The sequence below is a fragment of the Carcharhinus amblyrhynchos genome, chromosome 19 (assembly GCF_965287045.1).
Source record: "Carcharhinus amblyrhynchos chromosome 19, sCarAmb.v2.hapA, whole genome shotgun sequence".
NCBI classification, from domain to species: Eukaryota; Metazoa; Chordata; class Chondrichthyes; order Carcharhiniformes; family Carcharhinidae; genus Carcharhinus; species Carcharhinus amblyrhynchos.
Window position 1 is genome coordinate 34,689,619 of NC_137342.1, and position 22,783 is coordinate 34,712,401.

Genomic DNA, 22,783 nt, shown 5'->3' on the forward strand with positions numbered 1-22,783 from the left:
CCAGCACTTTCTGTTTTCGGTTCAGATTCCAGCATCTGCAGTATTTTGCTTTTATACCAACGAATGGGTTAGTTACCAAATCCCCAGCAGGCCAATGGCACCAGAGCAGTGATTCCCAAGATTTAACATCCCGCAGACCAACCCTTTCACAGAAATGCCAAATCTGACAAACCCCTCCTATAAATAAATATTTTCCAGGGAATTTCTCCCTTACCCAAGCATAAATCCCAAAAGCCGAGGCCTGGAAATATCACATTTGTTTTTCTAATGATACTTTATTGCGCACTATTCCCCTCACCCACCCCTTGTCTTCCACTGCCCCTTCAACCTGCCCCTTACCAATTCACCAATTACAAAGGTCCTAGTCAAATGATTGTTGGCACCTTGGTACAGGTACTATCTGGGCCATGTGCAGCGTGGGTCATTCGGTGAGAGATAGTGACGCGATGAGGATGTCACTGAACTAGTAATCCAGAGGCCCAGGCAAGTAATCTGAGGACATGGGCTCAAATCCCATCATGGCAGCTGATAGAATTTCAACTCAATTAATAAATCTATAAAGCTGGTCTCAGTAATGGTGACCACAAAACTATCATTGATTGTTGTAAAAATGGGGAGGAAATCTGCCATCTTTACCTGGTCTGGCTCATGTGTGACTCACAGCAACTACAGCTGAGGCTGATTTTCCACATTCTCAATCTGGACACTGTTACAACATTGAGCTTGCACCTCGGCTCCACCCCTTCCCCCATGCCATCCCAGATTTTTGGCACCATCTGCACCCCTCTCCCAGGCCCTGACTGAGCACAGCCCAATCTTCACATTTGACCTCCAGGATTTTATTCAAGAGGATGGAATCATCACTGGAACAAACTATTTGCTCATTGTCACACTACTGTTTACGGGGCCTTGTTATGTCCAAACTGGCTATGAGATTTCCTACACTACAACAGTGACTATATTTCAGAAAAGCTTTCATTGATTGTGAAGTGCTTTAGATTGTGTAAGGTAATCAATGAATAAAAGTCTTTCTTTTCATTTTAGTTGGTTCTCTATTTGAAAGGCAACTGCCCAGCCTAGATGTGAGAACTCAAACCCCATTTTTTCTGTCTAACATTTAACCACTGTGTTATTCAGAAACTGGCGAGGGTGTACCTGACTTGAAGGTAGTTCTCAAGATGCTATCAGTGATCCTAACCCCTTGCAGTGGGCCTGAGAATTGCATCACTACTTTGAGGGTTAGAGTTCTGGACCTGAGTTGCAAAGGCCAATGAAGAATCAGATCTTGGAGCAGATCAGCATGGGACTGCCTGGAATCGTTCGACTGAATCAACTCCAGCAATATGTAGAGAACAGCACAGCTGAAATGTAGACAGACCCCCAGGCTCCACTCACAGATATATTAAGAACAGGAACAGGCCATTCAGCCCTTCAAACCTGCTGGTCAATTCAATTAGATCACAGCTTACATGTATCTTAATTCCATTTACCCATCTTTGCTCCACATCTGTTGATAATGCTTGTTTAACTCTGTCTTGAGTCCCATTAACTCAAATTTGCAGCTTTTTGGAGGAGACAGTTCCAGGTTTCCACTATCCGCTGTATGAAGAAGTGTTTCCTAAATTCACTCCTGTGTGGCCCAGCTCTGATTTTAAGACGGTGTCTCTTTGTTCTGGATTCTCCCTCCATTCCATCAAAGTCTGTTGCAATTTTAAGCACCTTAATTGGATCACTACTCAACTTGCCAAATTCAAGAGAACACAAGCTAAGAATTTAATCCTTTAAGCCCTGGTCATTCTGCACCGTATCCCCTCCAAAACCATTATACTGCCTTACAAAACTGGAGCAGATGTAGGCCATTCAGCCCCTCAGTTCTGCTCTGCTGTTCAGTAAGACCATGGCTGATCTTCTTGGGTTGAGTTCCACATTCCCCAGCTACCCCGGCTACACCTGATAATCTTTGATTCTCTTGCCTAAGAAGAACCTATCTATCTCCGCCTTAAAAATATTCAATTATCCTGTTTCCATCTTCTGAGGCTGAGGGTTGCAAAAGTTGAACAACCCTCTGAGAGAAAAGGTTTTTTAGGTAAATATGCCGGGGCAGTGCCAAGGAGTGTGGCTATGACAGCGGTGAGGTATGATGGGGAGCTTATGCAGGGTGGGAGCTCTGCAAGGGGAGGGTTATGCAACAGGCTGGGGGGGAGGCATGCAGGGGAGGTATGTGGGGGGGGAGTGATTATGCGGAGGGTGGTGGGGAGGCATGCAGGGGAGGTAGGCGGGGAGGTGGTTATGCGGGGGGAAACATGCAGGGGAGGTATGCAGTGGGGGTGGTTATGCAGGGGGAAGCATGCAGGGGAGGTGTGCAGTGGGGGTGGTTATGCGGGAGGGGGAGGCTTACAGGGGAGGTGTGCAGTGGGGGTGGTTATGCGGGAAGGGGAGGCTTGCAGGTGAGGTATGCGGTGGGGGTGGTTATGCGGGAGGGGGAGGCTTGCAGGGGAGGTAGGCGGGGAGGTGGTTATGCGGGAGGGGGAGGCATGCAGGGGAGGTGTGTGGTGGGGGTGGTTATGCCGGGGGGGAGGCTTGCAGGGGAGGTGTGCAGTGGGGGTGGTTATGCGGGAGGGGGAGGCTTGCAGGGGAGGTGTGCAGTGGGGGTGGTTATGCGGGAAGGGGAGGCTTGCAGGGGAGGTGTGCAGTGGGGGTGGTTATGCGGGGGAAGCATGCAGGGGAGGTGTGCAGTGGGGGTGGTTATGCGGGAAGGGGAGGCTTGCAGGTGAGGTATGCGGTGGGGGTGGTTATGCGGGAGGGGGAGGCTTGCAGGGGAGGTAGGCGGGGAGGTGGTTATGCGGGAGGGGGAGGCTTGCAGGGGAGGTGTGCAGTGGGGGTGGTTATGCGGGAGGGGGAGGCTTGCAGGGGAGGTGTGCAGTGGGGGTGGTTATGCGGGAGGGGGAGGCTTGCAGGGGAGGTGTGCAGTGGGGGTGGTTATGCGGGGGGGGGAGGCTTGCAGGGGAGGTGTGCAGTGGGGGTGGTTATGCGGGAGGGGGAGGCTTGCAGGTGAGGTATGCGGTGGGGGTGGTTATGCGGGAGGGGGAGGCTTGCAGGGGAGGTGTGCAGTGGGGGTGGTTATGCGGGAAGGGGAGGCTTGCAGGGGAGGTAGGCGGGGAGGTGGTTATGCGGGAGGGGGAGGCTTGCAGGTGAGGTATGCGGTGGGGGTGGTTATGCGGGAGGGGGAGGCTTGCAGGGGAGGTGTGCAGTGGGGGTGGTTATGCGGGAGGGGGAGGCTTGCAGGTGAGGAATGCAGTGGGGGTGGTTATGCGGGAGGGGGAGGCTTGCAGGGGAGGTGTGCAGTGGGGATGGTTATGCGGGAGGGGGAGGCTTGCAGGGGAGGTGTGTGGTGGGGGTGGTTATGCGGGAGGGGGAGGCTTGCAGGGGAGGTGTGTGGTGGGGGTGGTTGTGCGGGAGGGGGAGGCTTGCAGGGGAGGTGTGCGGTTGGGGTGGTTATGCGGGAGGGGGAGGCTTGCAGGGGAGGTGTGCAGTTGGGGTGGTTATGCGGGAAGGGGAGGCTTGCAGGGGAGGTGTCTAGGGGGGGAGTTTGTCTTCCAGGGGTTGCATGTTAGGTTGGGTCACAGAATGGGATTTAACGGGAAGGGGAATTTTGGGGGGTCCGCCACAGGACTCATCAGGAGGCTTTTGATGCCCCAAAGTTTGTGTGGGCGGTAATAATGCCGCCAATGATGGGGACTGGGGTGTCCGACATCCATGAGGGTCAGAAGTGGGGGGATTGGAAGGAAATCTCCTGGTTCACTGTCAGATCTGGGCATCCTGTGTAATGGCACTCGAGTTCCCTGAAGCCGGCCTCACTGGTAGCGTTCGTGATTATATGCTACACCTGCATCCTAGCTTATTGTAACTCATGCACCAGAGCACCCAGGCCCCTCTGCACGTCGGAAAATATCCTTGCAGGAGCCCGGTGCCCAAAATTGAATGCAGTATTTCAAATCAGAGAGATCCAAGGTCTGTAAATCTCCAGCATCACTCCCTCTACTTTGTATTGCCTTCTCTTTGAGATATTATACCTGTGCACTTCCAGTGATTCACTAATGCTGAAACCCCTTTGCACTTTCACAGCTGTTCCTCACCACATAAAAGTACTTTGATTTGTTCTTCTTGAATGCAAAACAGGTGTTCTCACTTTTTGACCAAGATAACATTAGCTGATCTTAAACTGATTGTTGAACAGTAATCTAATAGTAATCGTCAGCAACGGCACCATGCCTGGCACAACCCTAGGGATACTGAGAGCAACTGCTGGGGTATACACTGTTGCTCCAACTGAGGGCAGCTCATTCAGAATAATGCAGGAATCCAACAGGGGAGTTTTTAGGCCAAATGACACATGACTAGGGGCAAATGGTGACGAAGTAGTAATGTCTCTGGTGGTAATCCAGAAGTCCATGGTAATGCCTTCAGGATACTGGGTTCAAATCCCACCTTGGCAACTGGTGGAATCTCAATTCAATTAATTAATGTTTAAAAATTGGAATAAAGAAGCTAATCTTGGCAATGATAACCATGAAGCTATCATCGACTGTTGTACCAATCCATCTGGTTCGCTAATGTCCTTTAGGGAAGGAAATCTGTGATCCTGTATGTGACAGCAATATAATTGAACCTTAAATGCCCTTATAAAATGGATGAGCAAATTACTCAGTTCCAGGGCAATTAGAGACAGGCAACAAATGCCAGCCTTGTCAATGATGCCCACCTCCCATGAAAGAAGGATAAAAGCTCAGTATTGCAGCACTGTGAAAATTGGGAGTGTCTCACTGGGGCAAGGACATTCTAACAGTTTATATTTACATTTTGTGTTGTCAGTAATAATGGGCCAGTGTCACACAAGGCTTGTGCAATTGGGAGGCAGGAATTCTGCTTTCTGTCTAAATCAGGATTAGAGGTGGGAGGGTTGGAAAACTGGCCCTGGAGTAAGGAGTTCCAGTTTACCTGCATGTTCCTGTAGCTGGGTCTTTTAAAAGTGAATGAGTGGGAGTGTAACAACTACCTGACTGCAAGCATCAAGTAGCCAATTCAGGACCTTAAAAGGCCAGGAAGACACTGACAGGAATGTTCCTAGTCCCACACAGCCAAAGAAAGGCCAGTGGATGAAGGCGAGCTCCCAGTACTGGATCGGGAGAAGGGGAATACTATTCCTTCCCATTGGGTACTCTTTACAATGCCATTGGCTATCAGGATATCGCTGTGGCCCCTGGCTGACCAGTGGAGGGGTTTTCCCTCCTCAGTAACACCTGATCAGCTGTCCTCTTTTTAAATAGGAAATGTTGTGCCCCTTTTCAGTGAGACACCTTCCCCCTTTCTCTTTCTCTTTCTCCCCCTCTCCCTCTTTCTCCCTCTCTCTCACAGGCACGGCTTGCAGCTCAGATTGTGAGGCTACTGATGTGACTAGGCTCCATGGCCTCCTCTTGGTTCTCAAACCCAGGAGCCCATCCACTGACCTCAATTGGAATGCAAGCCCGTCCATTAATTGACCACCCTGACAGGAAAATTGCATTGGGCACCTGACATTGATGCAAGTTCAGATGATGTCAAGCTCTTGATCCCAAAACAAAAGCTCAGCACATGGTGTGGACGGACACAAAAATGCCGCATAGAGAATTGCATGAAATTGACCTCACCAAGACAGGCCATTTGGCCCAAATGGTCCATGCTGGCAGTTGTATTTCACATGAATCTCCTCCCAGTTCCCTTCCCCTCAGTTACTCTTTGTGACAATACCTCCCACATTCTTATCATTCTTAGGTAACAATATTTCTCCTGAATTCCCGATTGGATTTATTAGTGACTATTTTATGTTTGTAGAAGATGTGGGAAATCTCTCCATCTATCCTATCGAATCCCTCTCTCATGTTAAGACCTTTATTACCTTGCACCCCTCTCTGCTCTAGAGTAGACAGGCCCAACTTATTAAATTGCTTTAACCTTTAATTTCTGGCATTGTCTTTGTGAAAATATTTAGGAACTTTGCTGGAGCCTCAACACTTTTAATGGGAAGATCAAAACTATCCACAGTTCTCCAATCAACCAAGGTTCAATATATGTTTAACATTGCTTCTCTGCTTTTTAACTCAGAGAGGTTGAAGGGGGGAATTTCAGCACCTTGGATTATGGTGATTGAAGATGAGTTCACCAGACAAGGTTATAGAGGTAAAAATCGACATTCTTAATGATGTCATAGATATATGGTTTGAAGTTGAACAAGGTTGTACCTCAGCACTCTGGTTCAGCCTTAGAGAGTTCCCAGCTAAGGAGAAGGATAGAGTTTGTGGTGGGGGCTAAAAACAATGGGGGCGGATCTTACCAAAAAAATTTGAAGTCCCGAACAAGCATGAACATGGGAGAATTTCACTTAATTACTTTGGGCAACTTAAAAATCGAATCTTACCAGACTTAGTCAAAAAATCTTGCCAAGCTTGGACTCCACCAGCAGGGGGAATGCGCAGAGCCCAAATCATCTGAAAGCCGGCTGATAGCAGCAGAGGGCACAATTGCACATTTGCAGACTCTGAGAGCATAGAACCCTGCCACTACGCCCCCAGCTCCAGCTGACCTTCATGGACAGGGCTCCATGGCAGATTGCTTGCCACCCTTGCCGCCTGGAGTTATCACCAACCCCATCCACCCGGGCCGATCACCCTCCCCCTCTCCCCCCATCCACCAGTTGCAGTTGCACAGTGACAGCAGTCCCCCCCCCTCCCCCACAGATCACTGTTGCAGAGTGGTAGCTTCCCCCACTTCCAAACGGCCCACTCCCAGTCAGGTCCTGCCCCCTCAGGCCTGCCCCTTGGCAATGCCCAGTGCCTGGTGGGTACTGCCAGTGTGCCAGGCTGGCAGTGTCAGGATACCTGGTGGGCAGTGCCAGGGTGCCAAGTTGGAAGAGCCCAAGGAGCAACCCCTGGCCCCCCAATCCCATGGGGGGGCTTCAATGGCGATACCATCATGACAGCTCCCCATTGATGGGGACCATACATGATCCTCACCAGATGAGGCCACTGAGGCAAGTGAGCCCAGACAATTCCGTAATATTCCCCTGTCAGACATGAGGCTGATCTTGCCAGATATCCGTTGCCAGTAAAATCGCAAGAGGCGAGAAATTGGGTGTGAACTTGATTTCTCAGCTCTCTCGCAATCTTACTGCCTCATCCCACCATCAGGGAGATCGAAATTCAATTGCCGGAATTCTACCGCCCTATCTGCCAAGGAATCGGAGCGGGTGGGATTTTCCAGTCTCAGGTCGGGTGAAGGCATAAAATCCCACCCAGTGAGTTTGGCAGTTTTTAATTGGGGGAGATGATTGTTCATCCAGCATTAGATGTTAGACAAGCAATCCGAGCACTTAGAGATTGCGGAGGAGTCAGCCAGTGCTGTCTGTCATTAGGAGAGACACACTGACACTATCACTGTGTTTCCAGATGATGTGAAGGACATGTGTAGACCAGAAAACGAAGGAGGGGATAGATTCTTCGGGGGACACCTGAGATGATGTCCCGGGAGCAGGAAGAAAAGCCATTGCATTTGATTATATGGCCACATTCGATTGTTTAGGTTTAGAACAGAAACAGGCGACTGTAGTCCCAAGCAACTGGAGGAGGAGGGTGTGTGGCCATCTATGCCAAAGACTGCGAATAGACCAAAAGGCCAAGGAGGGAGTGTGTTTATCTTTGTCACAGTCAATAAAACATTATCTGGTCATTATCATCTCATTGATGTAACCTTGTTGTTTGCAAACTGGCTTCTGTATTTCCAGCATTGCAAAGTTGACTGTACTTCAGGACTTGGTAATCCGACATATAAGCCACCCAAACCCCTTAATTAGATTCCAACCTGCAACTCACTCCTGCGTGTCTGTTACAAACAGGGCATGGTGGCACAGTGGTCAGCACTGCTGCCTTACAGCACCAGGGACCCGAGTTCAATTCTTTGCTTGGGTCACAGTCTGTGTGGAGTTTGCACATTCTCCCTGTGTCTGCGTGAGTTTCCTCCCACAGTCTGAAAGGCGTGCTGGTTGTTTGGATTGGCCATGCTAAATTCTCCTTCAGTGTACACGAGCAGGCATTGGAGAGTGGTGACTAGAAGATTTTCACAGTAACTTCATTGCAGTGTTAATGTAAGCCTACTTGTGACACTAATAAATAAATTTTAACTTTTGAACTACCTGAAACCCTCTATTAACAGACTGCGAAGCATATTGAAAACTCAATTGTATTCATTCTAATATAATAGCTGGAATTATGTATGGCTCTTTTCTGCGGTTTATTGTATTAATTCAGAGGGAATGATGTTCCTCACTGATCAGTGACCTGTCACTCAAAAAACTGCTGATTGGCCAGGAGCAGGATAAAGCAGCACAAAGCAACATGCTGATCAGATTGACAGACCATGCAATCTCCACCATCGAGAAGATCTCCATCATTACTTTTTTAAACGGATTCTTGATCAGAACATGTTCTGTTTCTATGGCAGGGTCACCAGTATTATCCTCCACATACTTCTCTGTCTGTCTGGTGCTCCCAGTGTTAATGCTATTCTTCGCTTCATTCAGTCTGTTATTCCACGCGCTGTCTTCCGTATATTCTTCACTCAGCCTCATACCTTCAGTACTGTCCATATTATTTTGCTCACTCACTTTCATACAGCCAGTGTCATTGCTGTTCTGTTCTTCACTTGCTTCCATATTCTTCCAAATTCTTACTTCCAATTCTATGAAACTATTTCTGTTTTTTTTCACTCCTGCAGCCTCTGCCATTTCACTTCCTAATTATGGTGTGCCCCCAGCCCTGGCAACTTTCTTCAAATACTGACTCTGAAAGAAATGATCTTCTTCAACTCTTTGTCTTCAAGCTTTGTGAGCCTCACTCAGCACCTGAGACAAGACGAAATAAAAGGTTTAAGCTTTCAATGCCAATTCTGCTCTCAGTTATATTGATATTTCAACAGTAAGGCTGTTAGCAAAAATAGGGACAACACATCCAAAACACCTCCTTTTGTTTAAGGATTGGTGAACAGTAAGTTAGCTCTTTGGGGTCTTGGAACTTTGGAGGATTCTGAGAATTTCTACTACTCCCAGCTCCTTAAATGCCCTCAGAATATCCCTGTCCACTGTTTCCTTTCCACTCACAAAGTTACTCATTTGTTAATTATGTGTCAATGGGCACAGTCCCCAATTTATTGCTCCTGGGACAGTGATTAAACACTGCAAAAGTATAACAGGACTTGAGGATCAGAGGTCAGAGGACCTAGACTACAAGGTCACAGAGTTTATGTTTACTTAAAACGTTTGGCATCTTCACCAAGGATTGGATGGTCCAGTGGTAGGGCATTATTCTCTCACTGTTAAGACTTTGATTTCAATCCAGTTCAAATTGTTTTGCTCTAATGTTGTCTCAGTCCAGTTGATTTGAGGACAAACTCATAAAATGGGCTGCAACCAGCACTACATTGACAACCCCAATCGGGGAGGCCACAAGACTGGCTGGTACACAATGAAAATCTCTCTGTACTGCAACAGGAGGTGCTCATCAGGGGTGTAGGAATGCTTTAATGGGGTAGTATTGAGGGCGCTTTACTCTGTATCTGATCCATACTGTACCTGCACTGGGGGTGTTTGATGGGATAGTGAAGAGAGAGCCTTATATCTACCCAAAATTGCACCTCTTCTCAGAGTGTTAATGAGAGAGAGCTTTAAAAACATTTAAAGCAAGAGCGATCATGCATTCTTCAAACCAGCTTTGCCCAATCTTGGGCTTCAATTCCCCTTTCCTCTCTGCTCCCCATAATCCTTGATTCCCTGAGTGACCAAAAATCTGTATGTCAACCTTAAATCCATTCGATGTTAATGCATCTACAACCCTCTGGGGTGGAGAATTACTAGGTTTCGCAACAGTTTGAATGAAGAAATTTCTCACCTCAGTCCTAAATGATTGGCCCCTTATCCTGAAACTGCCCCTTGTTCAGCCAGACAGAAACAACATCTCAATGTCCAACCTCTCACATCTTTTCATAATCTTGAATGCTTCAATGTGACCACCTCTTATTCTTCTAAATTCTGGAGAATGTTCTGAACCTGCCAGCAATGGATAGATAACTCTCTCATCCTGGACCAAGCTAGTGAATATTTGCTATTCTGCCTCTAATGCAAGTATATCCTTCCTTACATTAAGGGACAAAAATTACACATGGTATTCTAGATGTGAGCCCCATAAAAACTGTCACAAGATTTCTTTATTCTTATATTCCAATCCCTTTGTAATAAAGGCCAACATGCCACTTGCTTTCTTAATTTACTTGCTGGATCTGCAATCTGTTTTCCTTGTACAAATATACTTAGGTCTCTGTGATCATCAACATTTATAAGTTTCATTCCTTTTGAAAAAACATTCTGCTTTTCTGCTCTGCGGACCAAAGCGAATAATCTCACATTTCCCCATATTATGCTCCAGCTGCCATCGTGTTGCCCACTCACTTAAGCTGTCTGGATCCCTTTGCACCTCTTCACCTCACAATTTACATTTTCTCCCAACTTTGTATCATCTGCAAACGTACATATATTACTCTCTGTCTGTTCACCTGATTGTAAATAGCTGTAGTCCCAGCACTGATCTAGCCTGCCAACTTGAAAATGTCCCATTTAACCCCATTTAACTCTCTGCTTCCCGTGTGTTAACTAATCCTCTATCTATGTTAATATATCAGCCACGACTCTGTGAGACTTATCTTGTGTATATTAACCATTGGTGTGACACCTTGTTGAATGCTTTTGGATAACTAAGTATACCATGAGTGGGATTTTCCACTCAACCCGCCCCGTGTGCCTTGCAGTGACAGAGGTAGCCCACCATTGGCTGGGCCTTCTGGTCCTGCTTTTGTCAGGGGAGTTTCCCCTTGGATGAGAAATTGAAATGGGAATTTCCGCCGGGAAATTGAACTGACCTGCAGTTCTCTGCTTGCTCTCTCTCCCCTTTTTGAATAGCAGCATTACATTTGCTAATTTCTAATCTGCTGGCACCGTTCCAGAATTTAGGCAATTTTAGAAAATCATAACCAGCATAACCTACTAAATCTGCAGTTATCTCTTCCAAAACCCTTGCGTGTGGGCAAACACATCCTGGCAATTTAATCCCCTGAGTTTTTCCAGTCCTCTTTCTGTGCAGATACTGATTATCTTAATTTCCTCACTTTTATTAGATCCTCTATTTGTGGGTATGTAACTTGGATCTTTTACTGTGAAAACAGACACAAAAATATTCATTCCATGTCACTGCCTTTTACTCATTCCCCATGATAATTTTTCCTGTCTCTGCTTTTGAGGTATCAGTGTTTACTTTATCTACACACTTCCTTTTTATACACTTGTAAAATCTCAGTCTGATTTCATAGTCCTAGCTAGTTTTTGCTCATATTCTGTATTTTTCTTTTTATCAACTCTGTATCTAACTTGTCTGGGAGTGTTTGATAGTAAAAAGTCTGACAACACCAGGTTTTAGCCCAACCTATTTATTTGATAATATACTCTCAAGCTTTCGGGGTTAGCCCCTTCGTCAGTGTTTGATAGACCAGGGTAACGGGAGCTTTTCTCTGTATCTAACCCATGCTGCACCTGTCTGAGAGCGTTTGATGGACCAGGGTAATGGGAGCTTTACTGTATCTAGCCCAGGGTAATGGGAGCTTTACTCTATCTAGCCCAGGGTAATGGGAGCTTTACCCTGTGTCTAACCCATACGATACCTTCCTGGGTATGTTTCATATGATACCTACCTGGGAGTGTCTGATGGGACGTTGTATTGGGAGCTTTATCTAACCCATGCTGTACCTGCCTAGGTATGTTGATGGGATAGTGTTGAGAACATAGAACATAGAACATTACAGCGCAGAACAGGCCCTTCGGCCCACGATGTTGTGCCGACCAGTTAAAAAAAAACAACAATGACCCACTAACCTAAACCAATCCCTTTTCGTCCATAAACCTGTCCACAGACCACTTAAACGCCCCCAAACTAGGCGCATTTACAACTGCAGCAGGCAGGGCATTCCAATCCCTCACCACCCTCTGGGTAAAGAACCTACCCCTGACATCTGTCCTATAACTACCCCCCCTTAGTTTAAAGCCATGCCCCCTCGTGCTAGATTTTTCCATCAGAGGAAAAAGGCTATCACTATCAAAGAAAGATTTATTCTGCATCTAACACTATGCTATTCCTGCAGACCACTTGAGAAAAAAAAACTTTAACCTTTCATCTGGATTCAGTTTGAAGTTCATTGAAAAGAAAGTATTTCACCTACAATTTTTTTTTTAATTTTAATCTTCCACACTTACCTGTACTATATGGAGCTGTTGTCACTAATGACAACAGAAAACACTACCAATCTTAGCACTGTCTATGGAGCTCATGTTCATCCTTGGCTTTTGTTTCCAAATTCACTGTCTCAATGGAACGTTGCAGTAAACAATGCCTTTGTGATACCACACCAACCATCACAATGAGATGGCTTAGGCCATCATCTGTTACCGGGTATAACACTACTACACCCAGTGATAAAGTATTTCTGTACATATGTTACATTACGATCTGTGTATAACTATATATCACAGCCAATTAACCTAACCTGCATATCTTTGGACTGTGGGAGGAAACCAGAGCACCCGGAGGAAACCCATGCAGACACGGGGAAAGCATGCAAACTCCATCCCCAGTTACCAGAGGCTGGAATCGAATGCAGGTCCCTGGCACTGTGAGTTGACAGTGCTAACTACTGTGCCACCGTGTTGCCCCCCCAGCTTCCATAACCCTCAGCCCATCCACAATCCTGCTACCCATATCCAAATCAGCACCAGGTCCTACTCATCATTAACCTTGTGCTTGCTGACCTATATTGCCTGATGGTCCATCAACACCTCAAATTATAATGCTCACCTTCACTTTCCTGACTCTCCCATTTCTGGAATCTCCTCCAACCCTCTGTAAACTGCATTCCTCTAACTCTGGCCTGCTACATATCCTTCACTCCTTTCATCCTACTATTTCTGGATGAATTCCCAAAACAGCTAACATCTGGAATTCTCTATCTAAATCTCTCTGGCTCAGTCTTCTCATTTAAACTTGCCCTTTTAACCAAACTTTTCATCCTTCCTTAACACTGAATTTTTGTCTGTTGTGAATCTGTGGAGCAACTTGAAATATTTACCCAATTTATTGTTGCTGTATAAATGCCAATACCAATTATGAGCTGAATAACAAGTAATGGAAATTGCAGGGCACTTACAACACAAAATATCTGGCCCTCTTTAGCTAAACTTTCATTTCAAAGTTGGGAACCAAAGGATGCATGATTTTCCTATCCTGCCCTTTCTTTTGCTGAACATGGTAATCATAATCATAGTTCTTGCAGTCTCTCATGCTACAAAACCTTCCCAAAAATAGCTAGAAATCTTTTAACAAAACTGTGTTCGTGCCCAGTTTATCTATCCCTGCAACAGCTTTTCAAAATAACTTCCTCCCAAGTCCATTGATTCGACAATTTTCTTCCACCATCTCCTGCCAGGCAGCAATATGTTGAAATATGTCACAATATAGAGCACTCCCTTGTTAGTAGAGTGGTTACTATCCCCACCTGTCAAGCGGGAGACCGGTGTTCAATTCCTCCGATGAGGAGCTGCAAAATTTCCTGACTGTGTCCGGAGAGCGAGTCTTTAAGATAGTGACTTTTAAGGGCGTCTTATCAAATACATGAATAGGATGGGAGTAGAGGGATATGGTCCCTGGAAGGGTAGGGGGTTTTGGTTCAGTCTGGCAGCATGATCAGTGTAGGCTTGGAGGGCCTGTTCCCGTGCTGTAATTTTCTTTGTTCTTGAAATGTGAACATGGTGTGTTCTTAACACTGGAGTGCAGATAACACAGAGCTACGAGTTCACAGTTTGTTAGATACATTCTTGGTGCTGTTAAAGGAACTTTTTCTTTAAATTAAACCATTAAGACCAATGCATGTGAAAAGGATAATAAAACTACTCACATAAAATGGCATTTCCTTTAGATTGAACTACCTTTAAACATCTCTGTTTCTGATTTCCTTTTACAAACCATATGTTATTTTGTTATAAACTTTGACTTTACACTGTTGAGATGGAGGTTCTTAGCTTAACCTTTATTGAGCTAATATTTTCCACTTAGTGTGAGAGGATGTTGATGTGGAACATTTGTATGTAGTTTTATGTAAATTATGCTAAATATGTAATTCTCTTTTTAGGTCTCTGTCTCATTCTCTCTCCCTGTCCTGAAGGTACAAGTGACCAGAATTGGTCCTTTCTGTCAGTAAAGCCTAAGTGTAGTAGATGCAGTGCCCCTCACCCCACCCCCCCACCCTCTCTCCCTCACTGCACATCACAGATGGGTTAGTGTTAAAATGATTTGCCCATCTCGCCAAGGCCATCCCCATACCCCCACTTCTTGCCTTCAAACAACTGCACAATCTCAAACAGACCATTGTCTGCAGCAAACTACCCAACCTTCAGGAGAACAGTGACCACAACACCACACAACTCTGCCACAGCAACCTCTGCAAGACGTGCTGGATCATCGACACAGATGCCATCATCTCACGTGAGAACACCATCCACCAGGTACACGGCACATACTCTTGCAACTTGGCCAACATTGTCTACCTGATACACTGCAGGAAAGGATGTCCCGAAGCATGGTACATTGGGGAGACAATGCCGACGCTACGACAACGGATGAATGAACACCGCTCGACAATCACCAGGCAAGACTGTTCCCTTCCTGTTGGCGAACACTTCAGCGGTCACGGACATTCAGCCTCTGATCTTCAGGTAAATGTTCTCCAAGGCAGCGTTCACAATGTATGACAGCGCAGAGTCGCTGAGCAGAGACTGATAGCCAAGTTCCGCACACATGAGGACAGCCTCAACTGGGATTTTGGGTTCATGTCACACTATCTGTAACCCCCATGACTTTCCTGGGCTTGCAACATCTCACATACTGTCCTGTCTGGAGATAATACACATCTTTTTAACCTGTGCTTAATGCTATCTCTACTCACATTGTCTGCACCTTTAAGAATTGATTAGCTGTAAAGACTCACATTCTAATCAGTATTCTGTAAACTGTGTGTGCCTTTATATGCTCTGTTTGTGACCAGAACTCTCCACTCACCTGACGAAGGGGCAAAGCCTGAAAGCTAATGGGGTTACTATCAAATAAACTTGTTGGACTTCAACCTGGTGTTGTGAGATTTCTTACTGTGTTTACCCCAGTCCAATGCAAGCATCTCCACATCATTTCATTTTAAAGCCAGCCACGTAGGGGCGATGATGCTCCCAGTTCCACACTCATCTTGGAACCTGTGCCAATCTACAATTACCATGCCACATCCTCACCCACCCCATTTTCCTTCCCAATATACCCTCCCCCCAACAGCTGGCAGCACAAGATGCCAGGTACTAACCTCCAACAAATTGCCTGGGTTTACAGAGTAGGAGCAGAATCGGTAAACTGTGGCGTGAGATTCACTTGCAATTAGTCAGGGCCTGCACTTTCTGCGCATTCGGTTCTCCTTGATCTATAAGATAGTTCCTCAAATTGCTACTCCCAATCTCTCTCAATTCTACTTCTCACAACCTCTTCTGTTCTCTCTGTGAGCTTAGCGCACTTCCTATAATGTAAAGCACAAAACAAAAGTTACAACAGATGTGCAAACAGAACACTGTTATTTCTTCTCATTTTCACACACACACACATACGCACAAGCACGCACGCACATATACATGGACACACATGCACACACACACACACAGATAAGTGCACAGACACACAAGCACACACACGCATGAGCGCATGCACATGCACATGCACACACAGACACACGCACACACTACAAACACATATGCACACATGCACAAGCATGCACACACACTCACACATGCACACACAAATACACACGCAGACACACATACTCACTCTCCCTTAACAAAACAAGCTCAATATAAATTTTAACTGCATTAAGGTTTTGAATTTTGTCCATTTACTGCTCAAAATTATTTGATAACAGCTTTTAACAAACGACTGACTGGAGGAAAATATTCCATTAGGGTAGTTGATTTTGTTGAATAATTATTTTCATCTCCTCGCTAGCAATTCCAAGTATGTTTGAAACTGTTCCCTAATCAAACAGCCTGACAACGCCTGTGTCTGTCAACCTGAACCGTTGGCGAGCTGGGCTGGAGCGTGTTACATGCAGCAGTTCCTTACAAGCTTCATTTACATCGGTTCACGAACTCCCAAGATACCTGCTCTTTTTACAGCCTTGCGGAATCCGTGGACCATGACTCTGGAAGTTGTTTTAGACTGCACTCCATTTTCAGATATTTAAAATCTTTTGTTACAGTTTTGTTTGTAGTTCAGTCTGACACTCCTGACCTACAGGCACCCAGTGTGGAGGCGAGGAGGGGTGGGGAAGGAGGAGGATCTCCTCGTCAACCTGCTCCTGGGCCTGGCCAAACTCGCCATCAACAGGTCCAAACAGGGAGTGACCAAGGAGATCATCTCACCCAATTGCCTGTCTCTCTACTGTAGCTACATTCCTGGCTGGGTGTCCCTAGAGAGGAAGAACATGGAGTCCGTGGACACCATTGAGATTTTCCATGTCTGGTGGGCACCGCAGGAGCTGGCTTATCGACACATTTAATCATGTTTTAGTTTGATGTCCTAAGTTTCATTTGCAATTTGTTTTTCCTTCAAGGCAGAATTCTTTTAAGAGGCTGCAGCTTTAATTTGTCCCTCAGTCCATTCAATTTATTTTGATTGGTTATCTGTTTTACTTCGAAATAAGAGTTTGAATAGAGACAGGTGCGATAGGTGAGTGTGGGGAAACCATAATGAGGTTGTAACTTTACCGAGCTGTTTGAAAATAAACTTGTTCAAGATAAAAGACAAGCTTCTGAATCATTCTTCAACCATAAACTATTCATGGAATTAACAGGAAGCAATTTTCCCACTGACAGGAATGTGATGCACAAACTTCCCTATGATTCTGTGGGCCTGCCTTCACTGAGCCAACTTCAACAAGCTTGATAAATCCAGCCAAGTATTTTTAAAATACACAAACTCAGAAGGTGCCTTTAAAGAAGTACTTGTTCTTTAGGTTATTTCTTGCGGTTATAACCCTTAATATTCTTCAGGTAGTAGATTACATCTGAAAACACAACCCTCATCCATCTTTTTAATCTAGATCACCTTGCAGAATTCAGTAAGAAATTACCAAGAGTTACATTTTAATGTCATGGTTTCTATTCCCTTCAGTTCTTTGAAGGAAGCGCTTTCCCTACATTTGGAAGCCATGGCCTCCTCTGATGAGATTACCCAACAGTTATAAAAGTGGAAGGTCAATGTTTTGTAGAATAGTGTTCATGCACACAGCCACTTTAACAAGAGACAAAATGTAAACAATCGTATTCTCATTTAGGGTCACATTAAAGAATGTGCTGTGAATTCTACATGATGTTACATTAAGGCAGGCAATGGTCGTGTGGTATTGTCAGGAATCCAGAGGCCCAGGGTGATCCTCTGGGGACCTGGGTTCAAATCCTGCATAGGCAGATAATGAAATTTGAATCCAATTAAAAGTTCACAGAACCACTGTTGATTGTTGTAAAAACCCATCTGATTCGCTAATGTCCTTTGGGGAAGGAAATCTGCCATCCTTACCTGGTCTGGTGACTCCAAATCCACAGCAATATGGCTGATTCTTAACTGCCCTCTCAAGGGCAATTAAGGATGGGCAATAACTGCTGACTCAGCTGGTGACGCCCACTTCCCATAAAATAATTAATTACTAAAAAAAACCCACACACACAGCCAGATAGTGGAGCTTAATAGATTCAGCAATTAATATTCCATGTAACATTAAAATTAGCCACCTGTTCTCACATGACAGCTGGCCAAGCAGTGAGGAAAGATGTCTTTTGTAGATCTTGCTGCAATATTTACATTAAACATGAAACTACCTTTGACAATTTATGAATGTTGTCTCCAACACTTTCTCTTATTTAAGTGTGGTGCTTTTTAAAAATAAGCATCATGCCATTTGAGGTTGGATTGTGCAGATGTCACATTTCAGAATGTTCTGTCCATTTGCTCCAGAAAGCAGATTTGAAAGTATTATTTATGTTACTGTGTTATTAAACAATAATGCAATCTCTCTAGATGAAAACATTTCATAGGCAGTTGATTCCTTAAAGCTTGCACAATAGACCATTTGTTAGCATGCCAAGCTAATTAGGAAAAGCAGCTACTTCACTGTGTTGGTGGCCCCTCTGAACACTCTCTGAAAGGGTAGATGAGAGGGAGAATGCAAGCTGAACAGGAGCACAGAGGAATCTGTAGCTGAAGTTTCTTTAATACTGTTCCTCAGCTCTGAAAGTGTTGTTTTGATTCAAAAATCTCTGTGCCACTTGATAGGAGCAGAGTTAGTATACAGAGAGCAGAAGAACACAGTGTTATATCCTCCCCTCAGGTTATGCCATTGTGGAAGTAAATATTGGCCGTAAACATCCAACACTCACCCAAACTTGAGGAAGTGATTGATAACGCTAAATTCAAGAAGACAGTTGCACAAAACCTGAATTCTGAACCACAGATTGTCCCTTTATTCAACATGGTAAAATTACTCATTGAATATCTGTAGAAACCACTGTTTATTCAAGATAAGGAAGAACTGGTTCCATTTACTATGAATGTGAGGCAGTGACATACTAATTTAATACATTCCAGGCAGAATATTACAGATGATCTATGCCAGTAAATACTGCAGCAAATACACAGATACAATTACATAAGAACTGTTTACTGTTATACACTCAACATTGCCTCAAGACCGTCAGTAACAGAACAACTCGGAACTTGGGTCTCTCTCCCATAATCTCATTTTAAAAACTTCAAGACAGGTACAGCACTAATTCGATGGAGGGTAAAGTTGCCTCTGTGTTGTTCCAGGTTCAAAAAAGCAATTAAGTGCAGTGCAATATTTCCCTCCTTTTTCACACGAACCACACACTACCTCCATGTTCTTAACCAGCTTTACCCGAAGCTACATTGCACAGGAGGGAGTGTTTTATGGGCTCCACATCCCATATGATGAGGGGGTGTTACCCACACCTCTAGATGTGAGAATCCCCTCCTTGGTGTCAACCCAGAATTCAGAGGCAATTTAGAGGAATTAAATCATGATGAGCAAGAGTCCATCCTTCTCTGAGCTTATGCTCAACTATGACTTGAGGGCACAGGGAGACAGACTGACCCCCTACCTCAGGGGGTTAACTGCTTCAGTTTGGTAGACATCTATCTCTAGTTAGTTTTACCCACCATCTCTCCCCCTCCACCACACATTCTGAAAAACTCCAAACACCGCCATTATATATGGCAGTAATTGGTAACATTTATGGAGGTTCAAAGCAGAGAATTTTCATTTACTCTTCCCATGTGAGGATATCTTCACCACTGTTGTTGTTTTCACCACTCCTTTGTTGAAGAGGTAATGCGAGCGTTTTTCCCTGATGACCATTTTCAGTTTTTGCGACAAATCAGCAAAATTCACAACATCTTCCTTACAACTCTGCAACAAGGCAACATTAATAACATTCATCATTCGTTTTCAATAAGGAAGGAGATCAGGCAAAGATGCCCCGGATTCCCACTCTCACCTTTTTAAATAGTTGAGTGACATGGGCAATCTAAAGGAATACTTCACGAATTGGTGGAATTTTGGAAGATTATGGTTAGAGCATTTGCAATATTCTCACCTAATTCCTTTAAAATTCCGACTTGGAAGCCAACTGTGTTGGGAAGCTTCATGCCTCATTATGAAGGACAAGAGGTGAAAGGTCAAGGGTCATACAGAAAGAACCAGGTGAAATGTCAAGGGCCTCGGTGAAGGAAAGCAGGTGAAGGATCAGGGCCCACAACAAAGGATACTAGGTGAAAGGATAGGGACCTAATGAATGACACTGGTGAAAGGCCTATAGATGTGTGCGTGCATAATGACTAGCACTACAGTAAGAGTATGAGAGGAAGTGAATGAAACCAGGCGTTATGCTGGTCATGAGGCCATGGAGGATGTGGGCTCCGTGCAGTGCGAGATGCCTTATTGCGTGAGTAGAGTTTCATCCAATGGGAAGTGCTGACAGTGGATTTTAAATCTGTTGCTTGATTCAGACCAGAGCTGTGGGTCCCAAGGTGAACATTACCTGAGTGTAAGCAACACTCAAGGCCCCTTGACAATAGAACAAAGAAAATTACAACACAGGAACAGGCTCTTTGGCTCTCCAAGCCTGCACCGACCATGCTGCCTGTGCGAACCAAAACCCCCTACCCTTCCGGGGACCATATCCCTCTATTCCCATCCTATTCATGTATTTGTCAAGACCCCTCTTAAAAGTCACTATCGTATCTGCTTCCACTATCTCACCCGGCAGCAAGTTCCAGGTACCCACTACTGTCAGTGTAAAAAACTTGCCTCATACTTCTCCTTTAAACCTGTGCCCCTCGCATCTTAAACCTGTGCCCCCTGGTAATTGACTCTTCCACCCTGGGAAAAAGCTTCTGACTATCCACTCTGTCCATGCCCCTTGTAACCCTGTACACTTCTTTCAGGTCGCCCCTCAATCTCCGTCGTTTCAATGAGAACAAACCAAGTTTCTCCAACCTCTCCTCATTGGAGGCAATTACCAGGATGTTACCTCCATACCAGACAACATCCTGGTAAATCTTTTCTGTACCCTCGCCAAAGCCTGCACATTCTTCTGGTAGTGTGACGCCCAGAATTGATCACTATATTCCTAGTGCGGCCTAATTAGCGTTCCATAAAGCTGCAATATTGTCAATTTTTATACTCAATACCCCGGCCAATGAAGGCAAGCATTCTGTTTGCCTTCTTGACTACCTTCTCCACCTGCATTGCTACTTATAGCAAACTGTGTACCTGTACACCCAGATCCCTCTGTCTATCAACACAATAAAAGGTGCTGGTGATGGGAAATTGGCACTTGGGTGAATTACTACTTCAGGAATTTGGATTGTAAATATTTTCAGCTTGAAAGAGGAAGGCAAATTGAGGAATTCTAGTTTGCTGAAAATTGGGGTAAGTTTGAGATGGAGCATGAGACATTGTGATAAATCTTGATTTTAAAAGGAAGGAAGTTGCACAGCAAGATCACACTAATTACAGTGGGATAAATGAGCATATTATCTGCTTTAGTCATGTTGCTTTAAGGATAACTAATTGCCAGGACACCGAGGAGAATTCTCCCACTCTTTGAAATGGTGCCATCGGCCTGTTACCTGAGAGAGCAGACAGGGCCTCACCCAAAAGGTGGCAAAACTGATCGTACAGCACTCCCTCAGTTTAGCATTATGGTAGCCTAACTTATAGACACAGGGTTCTAGAGTTGGACTTAAAGCCATAATCTAAATCAATACCATTGAATCAAAGCTGACACCTTCAATGGAATCAATGTTCAAGTCTTTGATAAACTTGGGTTTATATATATATATATATAGGTATGTGCAAGTCTGTGTGTCTGCACATGTTTTCATGCATGTTTGTAAATCTATGTATGTGAGGTGAATTTGGAGTAAAAGGTCGAAGGTGTACTCCATTGTGCATCCGTGATGCTTATTGAAAGCCCCTACCTGTGTCAGTGCTTGGATCAGTCGGTGAATTATGGAATCTTCCATTGCAGAGGGCATGCCAGTGAGTTTACTGATAAAATCCAAGATGCAGTTGATTGTCTGTTCCTGGCACTGAAAGACACAGGGTTAGGGAAATGTTGAGAAACATTTGTGATGTGATAGCTGCCTAGATTCCTAGATCTAAGCACAAAAAATAGACAAAGGGCCCAAACCACATGTAGGCTGAAATTTGTCAGTTCATGGACCTTTCACTGTATCTGAGAGCTCCCACATGGTCCGGTGAGAGGTGCAGCTGCAGTCTCCCCAACAGAGGAGTGATTGGTTGAGGGAGCTCTCCCAATTGTGGGGATCACTAGGCCTCGGCTCAATGGACTGGAAGCAGATAGATCGAGATACACTGACAGGCCTTTATCCTCCAATCTTAGTACATTGTCCATTGACAGGAGGACAGAAGGGGTTACCAACGTCTGGGTGTATAGTCCCTGCAGACTGCAGGATACTTAGAAATGTTGTTTACTGTATGCCATCAATTACCACCCCCTCTGTTTGTTACTGATGGTGCTCCATTCAGTCTCTACTGGTAGGCTCCTCTCTCCCCAACATCATGATATACCCACCCATGTACATTTAGGTATATACAGATATACACATTAATATATACACAGTGACACAATGGATGAAGGTGGGCCAATCACTGCTATCCGGAGAGGGAATCACACATCAGAAAGCTGCTTCCCTTTAGGCTGGCTGACAGCTCCATTCAGAACAGTGGCCGCTCCTGGGGTTACATTGAATCCCACCGAATAAAGCTCAGGATGGGGATAGGTCTAGGGGTTTCTAGGTAGGGCCAGGACAGGAGGACTCCCCATCAAGCTGCAAAGGCCAGAGGCAGATGGTACACCCACAAAGGGTGTGAGAAGGCCTTGGGGTTGTCCCAACTACGGGAAGGGGCCCATGAGGCCCCACCCATTCCCACCTGAGGCCTCAGCAGGTTAATCTTCCAGCCACCAGCATAA

The 22,783-nt window shown here is 45.1% G+C and overlaps 1 protein-coding gene across 4 annotated transcripts in view; it reads right to left on the reverse strand.

The window, feature by feature from the left end:
* Window positions 1-18,726: 18,726 nt before the first annotated feature.
* Window positions 18,727-22,783, reverse strand: part of LOC145355447 (protein tyrosine phosphatase domain-containing protein 1) — a 30,565-nt gene continuing 26,508 nt past the window's right edge. For all 4 annotated transcript variants that reach the window (XM_080207563.1, XM_080207561.1, XM_080207560.1 and 1 more), the window contains 2 exons: window positions 21,768-21,878; window positions 18,727-19,692 (listed from right to left, as the gene is read on the reverse strand). In XM_080207563.1, coding sequence (XP_080063689.1) covers window positions 19,543-19,692; window positions 21,768-21,878 — 261 coding nt within the window. In that variant the 3' untranslated portion in view covers window positions 18,727-19,542. The remainder of the gene's footprint in view (window positions 19,693-21,767; window positions 21,879-22,783) is intronic.